This window comes from Tupaia chinensis, unplaced genomic scaffold, assembly GCF_000334495.1.
Source record: "Tupaia chinensis unplaced genomic scaffold, TupChi_1.0 Scaffold148822_2, whole genome shotgun sequence".
In the NCBI taxonomy this organism is placed as follows: domain Eukaryota; kingdom Metazoa; phylum Chordata; class Mammalia; order Scandentia; family Tupaiidae; genus Tupaia; species Tupaia belangeri.
The window spans coordinates 45522-56093 of record NW_006208670.1 but is presented as its reverse complement, the minus strand read 5'-3'; the positions used below and the strand labels follow the sequence as shown (position 1 = coordinate 56093).

Genomic DNA, 10572 nt, shown 5'->3' with positions numbered 1-10572 from the left:
CTGCTCCCTCCTCCAGACTCTAAGTTCTCTGAGGAAGACAACAGTTTCTTTTTATCTGTTATTTCTAGTTCTTGGCGCACTGCCTGGTAAACAATAAACATTCAATAACAAAGTTGCAGCACTGTTGCAATGTCTTATTCCCCTCTTGTTGTTTCTCTCCTGAATTTGTTATTTGTATTGTGAGTAAGCAGCTGACTGAGGTCCACTGCCAGGAATACATCAGGGTGTATTTCTAAATAAGGAGGACATTCCCTTACATGACTGTAACACTGTGATGGAGTCCAGGCATTTAACACTAAGGTAGCATGATTCTGTATTAAGATTCTGGATTTATATTAAGTTTTTATCTATTGCCTTAGTCAACAGTTCCTTATAGCACTCTTCCCTCCAATCCAGGACCATGAATTTATCATGTCTTTTTATAACCCGTTAATCTAAATTGGGTTCTTGGCATTTCTTTGTCATTTATGTCATTAATATTAGTAGTTTTTGAGGCATTTAGGTCAGTTGTTTTTAAATTATTTATTTTGGAGAGGCTTTTTGCTATAGGGTGTGTGTGCTCACCAGAGACAGAGAGAGACAGAGAGATAGAAAGAGAGAAATCACCCCCCAGGGGGGATGGCCACGCCACATTCCCTTCTCCTCCATTCTCCTCTCGGGATCTTGGGCACACATGCACATGTACCCGGCGTGAGTTTAAGCCACCGGGTCCGGGACATGAACCACAGTCGACTACATGGGAGTCCAGCGACATAGCCATTACGCTAACTGCTGGTCCTGCGAATTAACTTTTTGAGCAACATTCTTTGAGAGAAATCTCACTCTATTGAAACCTATTAGTTATTTCCGAAAAGAATCAGTATTTTGTGCTCTCTCTCCCTAATCATATTTTATTTCATGGCTTTCTTTCTCGACCCCAGGGGGAGTCCATGTTCAAATGTAAAGCCCTTAGCGGCTTCAATCAGATGTAGTTACCCTCAGGAGAGGGAATGCGGTGTAGACGCAAACTCCTTAATACACAGCCACTGGCTCTTCACTGGTACAACGTGCCCATGCACAGCTAAAAAATGTTTACAAGCTTTCAAATTTCCCATTAGAGGTGTATAAACAACTCTAGTGCCTTATTTATGATGAACTAAACATACTTCTCATTTTTCATGACTAATTGCATTGACAGTAATAACTGGAACATAATGAAATACAAAAATATACTGTATTTGAAGGTCCTTTTTCACCTAACTTCATTAAACCAAGACTTTCAAAAACCGAGGCGTGCCATTTTATTGTAACAAGGGCGATGGTTTACAGATTTATTTTGGATCATTTTGGCACTTGTGAACTCCCAAGCTCTTTATCCACCTGTAGTCCTTGATCCCCTGGAAAAGCCTCTTCTTTAAAATTCACATAGTCATGTATTTACATCGGGTAAAAGCTTATTGGGGTACTTTAAGTTTGAAGGTATCTCTCCTGGATGCCAGGTGGAGGTACAGCTGGGCCGGCTGGGGAGGACCCAAGACCTGCCCAAGCCTGCCAGCCATGCCCATGCACACCTGGGCCTGCCAGGACGGCGTGGGTCACGGCATTCGGACCCCGTTGGTGTTGCTGATGACTGCTTCTCACTGCCTTCCTGTCCCTCTCTCATGGAAGAAAGAAAGAACATTTTCTTCCTTAAATCATTCGTACACCTTCTGGAGGAGGCATTGGGGGAGGCCGATGGAGAAACTGAGGATCAGAGAACTCTAATTCTATCCATCTGCTTATCGGAGAGGCGCTGGCCTGGGCTGGGCAGTGTTTGCAGGGGAGTGGGCGCAGCGGGCCTCTCCAGTCGGTAGTGTGCCCTCTCCATGTTCCACACAAACCTGGAGAGAGGAAGTGGCATTCCGAGTTCACGAGGAGGCTGAAGGGTTTTCCTCCGGTGAGTGCGCAGTCCTAAACCCGCCCGCCGTGGGTGTTTCACAGATGGGAGGCAGGCATGGAGAGCCGTGGATGGGGGTAGTTTGCACGGGTGCCTTGGGAATGGGTCCAAGTTTAGGGGAAGGGAGTCCGGGGTTCTTCTGGGAGTGTATAAAATATTCCAGGCGAGGCTGATTGTTATCAGCAGATGTGGTCCTGAAATACTCAAATATTTCTGCATACCTCAAGTGTTTATCAGGTTGCCCAGCTCTGGTATAAGTCACGCAGAGATGTTTGTGCTTTACCAAATAAGTTTAGAGTGTGAGACAGGCGTCCTACCCGTGCCTGTAGGCTTCTGCTTTCGTAGTCCCGTCTGGACTTCACACAGGAAGTCTGAGTGTGTGCTCTGGGTGTTCACAAAGCTCTTCCCGAGTGGGTCAACCACACCACTTTGCTTGCACAGTTGAAACAAGGCGGTAACCTTTGCTTTTTCATTTTTATTTTATTATTTCACCTTTTTATTTTTTGTAATGTTCCTGTTGGTCTGCGGAAGACGAATATGGAGTTACGTTTTTGAAAACGTGTCAACTTTATTGAGGTGTAATTTACACGCAGTGCGATGCAGTCACATTAAGCGTCTGAATTCTTTCAATCCCTTTCTCTCGAGGTGCCCGCCAGGATGAAGGCCCGCGAGGCGTTTTGGGGGATCATTGTCCTGGCAGCCTGCTTCTCTTCCATCAAGTCGCAGAGGATCGGTAATGCTGGGGTTCTTTATGCCCAAACTGGTCATCTTGCAGAGACTTCGTGACAGTGACGATCTTAGAAAATGTTATAGGGCACCATCATTAACAAAAGGGAGATGATTCCTTGAAGGAGAATTTAGTCAGAATCTGGAAGCTTTTGGTGAATGGTGGCACTTGATTTTTTCTTTTCTTTTAAAAAAATTTGCAAGAAGGCATGTGTGCCGCTGGAGAGGCAGGAAGAGGGGAGGGAGCACGCCCTGCCGGCTTGGTCACGCCGCAATCCTTTCTCCTCCGTTTCTCTCTCCTTTCGGGATTTTGGGCACACACCTGCACCCAGCGTGCTCCTCAAGGTGCTGGTATCCAGAACTGGAACTGCAAGGCTGGTCATATGGGGTCTAGCTTCCACCGGCAGAGACGAGGCGTGCAGGGCCAGCAGAGACGAGGCGTGCAGGCCGGCAGAGACGAGTGTGCAGGGCTGGCCCGCGTTAGTATTTTAACCGTCTTGGCATGAAACCAAGTGAAAATGTGTTTCACCAGATCGGGAAGCGTGGGCAGTGCGGCAGTCAGGGTGGCTGCTGAGAGGAGCCATCATAACAACCTCTTCTTTAGCACTGTGCCTAGTGGACCGCAGGATCCCTGCCATACCAAGGCAGATCTGAGCTGGCAAACACCAAGCCGGCTGGTGAAGCCCTATCAGAGCCCTTCGACCTGAGAACCGAGGAGCGAGCAGTTTGTATGAGCCCTTCAGCCACGGGTGCTGGAGCCCACGCTCGCTGGAGGCCAGGGTGACTCGGGTGGGCTATCCGTGGGTCTGGCTGCCATTGATGTGATTCGAGAGTGAGAGCTGGGTTGGGGAGAGGGGCCGTGTTGAGTTCCAGAAGCTAAAGGACAAATGTGAACCACACCCACGGGAATTCAGAGGCCAGAGCTGGAAAGCGGACGCTGTAGGTCGTTCCTTGGAGGCAGAGTCGCGCACAGGAATTTGGGTCAAGAGTAATCTGAGCGAGTGCTTTTTAGGACAAGTCTTAAGGGAGTGATCCATGTAGGAGAGAGAGGGGAGGCGGGAGTGCTAGCTGCAGGTGGGCTAAGCCCGGCTGAGGGCTGAGTCGGGGAAGCACTGGAGCCTAAGGGGGCCTGGAGTTGTTGTACTTAAGCAGGTGCACCAGGAGCTTGTTCCTCCATGGCGGTCAGAGGTCGGCCACCCGGGTGGTGGCGCTGTAACTTCCTGGGTGTCTGCAGATGAGGCCACCCCATCAGCCCAGGCAGGCCTCGTGGGGAAGTCACGGGTGTGAACAATCCGTGCAGCACTGAAGCCACTGGGGATGGGCGTGCCCGCTGGCCCGGAGAGTCTGGAGGGTACCGACAGCACCAACGCTGGCAGGGAACTGGGCTCTTTATTACGTTCAAGGGGTGGAGGCAGAGCCAGGGTGGAGTCCCATTTAAAGGTCCACGATCCGTGTGGCAGGTGAGCAAGGGCCGACGGCCCTGAGGAAGCTGGTGTCGGGCCGGGCTGCCTGCCGAGGGCCAGGCTCCGAGAGCGCAGCAGGCCTACCCGGGTGTGAAGGCACTGAGCCAGGACCGACAGCCTGGGGTTATGTCGCCATGGGTTCCGTGAAAGTGGCTCCCTTTTCCAGCCTGCAGGGAGGCCTCCGTGGGCGACGTGGTGTTTCTGGTGGATGGCAACGTCAGCCCGCAGCATGCCCGCAGTGTGCGGAACTTCCTGCAGACCATGGTGAACGGCTTCAACGTCAGCGGGGATGCCGTCCGGGTGGGTCTGGCCCAGGCCGGCGACGTGCCCCGCTCAGAGTTCCTGCTTGCCACCTACCCCCGCAGAAGCGACGTTCTGAAACACATCCAGCGGCTCCAGTTTCAGCCTGGCAGCAGGAAGACGGGCCTGGCCCTGCGGTTCCTCCGAGACCACCACTTCCAGGAGGCGGCTGGGAGCCGGGCCCACCAGGGCGTGCCGCAGGTCGCCGTGGTGGTCAGCAGCGGCCCGGCTGAGGACCCGGTTCGCGAGTCCGCCGAGGCCCTGAAGAGGGCAGGGGTCCTGCTGTACGCCGTGGGCATCCGAGATGCGGTGCAGGCCGAGCTCAGGGACATTGCCAGCCGTCCCGAGGAGAGGTTCGCCGCTCGCGTCCCCACCTTTTCTGCTCTGGGTGGTCTGGGGCAGAAGCTGCGGAGAGAGCTCTGTGACACGCTGGCTCAGACAGCTCTGCCTGCTGACCCCTCTGCTGACCCCGTCGCTCCAGGTACAAAGACCGCCCTTCTCACTCTCGCCGGGGCGTCAGGGGACGCACGGCTCGCCCTCGCCTCACCTCTTCCACCACCCTCCCCACTTTGTCTGCCTGTGTGCACGCTTCACTTTAAATTCGTTTTCACTGAACCAACCGTGCATGCGCTCTGCTGTCCAGTCACCAAGCAGACACTTGGCCGCTCCTGCACGCTGACGCTCCCTAGGCCCACTCCTCTACACCGATGTACTCTAAGTTCACTTCTGTATATTGACATACTGTAAGTTCACTTCTGAAAGAAGAATTACTTGTAACTAGAATATTACTAGTCCTAGATTAATTTACCCATAATGCCTGAGTAGAGGACAGAGAACATATGAAGGATAATAGGTTTCCCCCAAAATTTTTCTTGTTTTGCTGTCAGTGTGTTGGTGGAAAAGGATGCTTAGGAGGATGAATTTAGGGGACGGAAAGATCCGTGTTAAAACCCCAGTTCTCCATTTTCGGTGTCAGCGTGGACCAGTCATTTTACTGTCCTGAATCTAAATGTTCTTCCTGGGCTGAGAGCACTCGCCTCAGAGCTGTCGCAAACATGAAGAGGGTTGTGCCTGTAGAGAACCTGGCCTTCTCCTCGCTGGGCAGACGCACCCCCGGGCCGTGCGAGGGGGACTAGAACCTAGCCCGCTCCTCGCTGGGCAGACGCACCCCCGGGCCGTGCGAGGGGGACTAGAACTTGGCCCGCTCCTCGCTGGGTGGACGCACCCCCGGGCCGTGCGAGGGGGACTTACCGGTCATCTGTTTTGTACTTTACTGGTGACAGGGCGTAAATCGGGCAAGTATTTTTAAAGAGATTACTAAACTCCATAATTAAGCATACAACTTTGAGCAGAGAAAGAGAACAGTGCTTGCCAGTCCCCCAAGAACTCGCCAAGGAATAGAGCCCTCATTACTTGCTCATTATTCCAGTATTTGTACATAGGGCAGGCGAGCTGGGGGAAGTGCCAAACTTGTGACCAGTTGGTGGAGCAGGTGTCCAGTGGTAGCGTTGCATTAGGTTTACGGGGAAGATTTCTGTACGTAGGAGTAACAATTACTGTTTGATTGGCGGCATACCGTCTTCAAAACTTGTTCTCATTGCTTACCTGACCCATCCTTTGAACTTTGTTACAGAGGGCGATTAGTATTACTTGCATTTTCAAAGATATCACAAATGAGTTATTATTTGCATTTTCAAAGATACCATGGGTGAATGGCAGAGCTAGAGACTTGATCCCAGATCTTCTAAAGTAGGCTGGTTCCTCTAGGCACATGCGGTGAGTAGAGAAGCAGAGCCTGAGGCAAGGATTTGGATATGCGGGACTCCTTAAGGAAATACTTTCCAGGAGTGGACCGCAGTGGTGTGGGGAGAACAAGAGAGAGGAGGAGAGGGAGACAGGAAAGAATGCCTCGAGGCTACGGCTCCATGAAGGGGAGCTTTAGCTTGATCCTGCAGGGACGCTCCAGGGTGTACGTGGTGCTCAGAGCTATCTCCACCCTCAGTCTGCATCAGGCAAGGCTCTGGGCTCTTCCACACTGTGAGCAAAGCAGCTGCAGAAGCTGGGGCGACGTCTCCCGAAGAGCAGCCCACGAAGGTGGCGGAAGGAATCCGGAAGGGTCGGGCAGAGCACTGACACCTCTGCCCCAGTGGGCCGTCTCCCTCCACCCCAGAACAACCCCGTGAGTGCTGCAGAGACTAAAGGGAGAGCGGTAGCCAGGCCCCAGGCCTGTTAGAGCTGTGAGGGGTGCCCGAGGCCTCGGACGCACTCCAGCTTGTGGCCTGCTGGTGCTACACACTCCCAAAGATGAGTTTTCGTCCTGGGAGACAGGAGTTGATGGCTTATTTTGACTGGGAAGAGGACAGTCCCGTTCTCTGCATGCGGTGAAAGTCACAGAAGTTTACTTCCTCTTAATAAGAGTCAAGGCGTTGTCCAAGTGCGTTTCAGGGTTGGAGGTGTCAGTAGAGCATGGCCGAAGCCTCCGAAGATGACCGGGCGGCGGGGTGGAAGGGCTCAGGGGCCTGTCGCTTCTCGGAGCATTGGGTGTAACGGAGGGCAAGAGAAGGCGTGTCCCCGTCACTGGGTGATTTTCACAGAAAGGGACCCCTGAACTGGGCCTTGAAGAGTGGCTGGAGTTCTCACTGGGACAGCGAGGGGACATCCTCCATGACGTTCAGAGGAAACAGCCCCGATCTGGGAGTCCAGAAGGCCGGTTTTTAAAATCCCTCCTTCGGCGTTTTGTAGTTACGTGAGGACAGATGAGGGCCTTCACTTCTTCACGTCCGTGTCCCCATCTGCCAGCCGCATGATCGCACCCACCTGGCCGGACGGCATGCCGAGGGTCAGTCAGACCCAGCGCGTGAGAGCCCCAGCTCAGAGCAGCTGCTCCGTGGTGGTGGATTTCTCCTGCTGCCTCTGTGGGTCGAGGGACAGTGGGAAAGTGCTAAGTTTACTACAGCAGACCGTGAAGGCAGGCCACAGGGGGAAGAGACACGTGGTCGAGTCCCTCGTGGGCACGGAGAACCGCAGGCACCGCGTGGTGGACTAAGTACCTCTCCCTCTCACACTGCCCCACACGCTGTCTGTACTCGGCTTCCCCTAAGAGCTTGGTCTGATGTACCTTCTCCTCTGTTCCCTTTCTCTCCTGACCCGTGTCCTCTCTACTCACAGAGCCCGGCAAGGCCTATGCAGACGTGGTCTTCCTGGCTGACACCTCGCAGGCTACGTCCGGGGCCAGTTTCCAGTGGATGCGGAGTTTCATCTCGGGAGTGATCCGCGAGCTGGAGGTCGGCAGGGACAAGTACCGGATTGGGCTGGCTCAGTATGGCGGCCAGGGTCACACGGAGTTCTTGCTCAGTACCTATAAGACCCGGGAGGAAGTGATTGCTCACATCAACACGCACTTCGTGCTCCGCGGGGGCCCCAGGAGGACCGCCCAAGGTCTGCGGTACCTTCATCAGACCCTCTTCCGGGACGCAGCAGGGAGCCGGCTTCTCCAGGGCGTCCCCCAGTACGCCGTGGTCATGACCTCGGGCAAATCCGAAGACGACGTTTGGGACGTGGCACAGATCCTGAGGGACAGGGGCGTGAAGGTCGTGTCTGTGGGTGTGCAGGACTTCGACAGGAGCGAGCTAGCGGCCATGGGGTCCCCGGACCTCATGTTCGAGCTGCGCGGAGGGGACGGGGTCAGGCAGCTGACGCGGGAGGTGAGCGTGGCGATCCACGGCGTCGAGGAGGCCGAGCTCACAGCCCAAGCCCAGGAGGAGGCTGCAGTAGGTAGGTTTGGCGCCCGAAGCTCTCAGCATGGAGGACGGTCGGGTGAGAGCAGAGAAGGGGCGTGATGGGCTCCTCGGGCTGGGCACAGCAGAGCAGACAGGGGCGAGGGTGTCGCGGGCACATGCCTGGCAGAGGCTGACTGAGGTCCCCGTGACTCTCCGTAAGGAGTCACCTGAAGGTCAGCGGCTGTAATTACCCCTTGCTCCTGTGCTGGACAGCTCACCTGGTCTGGGCTTGGTCATAGATTCCGACTTGACTGGGGTTGACCGGTTTAGGCTTGGCTGTATTCCACACACCTTCCGTCTCCTCTCGGGGGTCATCCGGCCAGTCTGGGCATATTCCTTTTATGGTTGCAGAGATGCAAGAGAAAAATCCAATTGCTTAAGCATTTCTCAGCCCACTGCCACATCATCGGCTAATATTCCGTTAGCGAACCGAGTCATACAAAGGGTCCTGAAAAAGTTCATGAGAGATATGTGTTAGAAAACTATGGATGGATTTCAAAATGTTCTGCACCAAAAATAAACTTGTGCGGTAATTACATTTCCCCACAAACCTCTTGGAGTCCCCTCTAGCTACGCTGACATCAGTGCAGTGGGAGAGGACACTCCTTTCACATAGATGAAGGTAGGAGGCCAACACTTCTAGACAAAAACCTAGTTGCCACGGACCTCTTCCAGGAGAAAGCGCTCAGGCCTCTCTGCTGCGCGTACGCAGCTTCTCCCTGAACGGCGCGGTCAGAACGCGCACTTTTTCTTAAGTTACCTGTGGTGAAGCGTCCCTTGGTCCCCACGACTGCAAGTGGGCCCTCCCCCGTTTCTGCATTGTCACCGCTCTGGCCTGACCTCTCAACGCTCAGTGCTCATGCTTGGGGGTCCTTGCAATTTTATGGACAGAAAAGACAAGCACGAGAAATAAGAGGAAAATCCAACCAGAGATAGTGAGGGCCTGAGAAACACCTAGCGGGCATTAAACAGAAGCAGAACAAAAGGAGAACATTCTAGAGCACATGGCCTTGCAGCCGTCCTGCTGGCGCGAGAAGCAGCACGATTTCAGTACACAGGGGTGAGGAGAGAGGGCACGCTCAGTGAGAGGGAGAGCATGAGTAGGGCAGGGGTGAAACGGGCCGGGTGGCTGCAGGCGGCTGTGGAAAGACTGAGCCGAGGATCGGGATGAGGGTTTAGAAGTGGCAAGGGGTGAGACTGGAGTAAGTGGGGTGGACTCTGTGAGGTGCCGCAGCTAACTGGAGAGTTGCAGGAGGAAGGCCGGCTTGGCCGAAGCGCTGTAGGCTGCATGCCAGATGGCACCTAGACGCAGAGGGACTTGCAGGCTCAGCTGCCATCACTGGGGACAGTGTCTGGGCCCGAGGGAGGCTCTGATAATGAGGGAGGGGCGTGAATCCTGGAAGCGACTTAAAAGGAAAAGACCAGCCCTTGGTGTCTGCAGGTGAGGAAAGCAGTCAGCCAGCTGGAGTTTCAGAGAGGGTTCTAGACTGGCCAAGCGAGGGGCAACACTTCCTTTTTAAATCGAAGGCCGTTATGATTTTTAAAATACCAGAGGACCATGGGGGAATTCAGGACACTAGGAGGACCAAGTGGAGTCCAGAGCTGATGCGTCGTCCCCCACTCTGCCCTCTGAGGCTCGCCTCCCGATTCCCAGTTGTCTGCGCCCTGCTTTCAGCCGGCCCCGCGTGTGGTTCCGGCTCTCTGCGGGGAGCAGAGCTGGGCCCTGTGGTGTGTGGACAAGTGGCTTCCCTGTATTAGGCGCTGCCTCATCAGGAGGGAGACACGGGACGCCTCTTGGCAGGGGCCCACGCTTCACTGCTGCATCTGCGGCGCCTTGAAGGGAAGGCCTTTTGCACAAAATGAAAGAGCCAGATAGCCCCGTATTTGGAGAAAAACTCTTCACAGGAGTCCGCGACATTTCGTGCCGCTCTGCGGGAGTGACGCGACACTGGCCTGACACACCTTAGTGGTCGCAGTTGTCCCCGCCTTTCTCAGAGAAGGGGAGATGATCAAATCACAGAGATTTCAGGCCGACAAAAGGGAATCGGCCCGGGCCCTTGGAAACTAGAAAAATGAAGTACCACTAGCCAAGATTCAGACGCTTCTAGTGGACTTAGAAATGAAAGGGATCTGAAGGCCCTTTCTTGGAGTACCCCTATGTCTCCGTATTTTCTAAGTGGCATGTACATTTGTTCATGGGAGAAACTTTGAGACAGACCTCTGTGGTATTCCTTGACCGTCAGGCCAAGTAAAGGTCTCCAGTAAATTCTGCCCTGCGTCGAGGAAGTCAGTGTAGTATCACCACGCATGTACTGACTATGCCGCGTGGAGGAAGTCACAGTGTAGTATCACCATGTATGTACAGTATATCCCGCGTGGAGGAAGTCAG

At 54.1% G+C, this 10572-nt stretch overlaps 1 protein-coding gene across 1 annotated transcript in view; it reads left to right on the top strand.

Annotated features, from left to right (window-relative positions):
* The window catches only part of LOC102474421 (collagen alpha-4(VI) chain-like), a gene marked incomplete at its 3' end in the record, with an annotated part of 70866 nt that overhangs the window by 15764 nt on the left and 44530 nt on the right, over positions 1-10572 (top strand). The window contains exons 2-4 of the mRNA XM_027769173.1: positions 2561-2648; positions 4271-4885; positions 7573-8178. Coding sequence (XP_027624974.1) covers positions 2573-2648; positions 4271-4885; positions 7573-8178 — 1297 coding nt within the window. The remainder of the gene's footprint in view (positions 1-2560; positions 2649-4270; positions 4886-7572; positions 8179-10572) is intronic.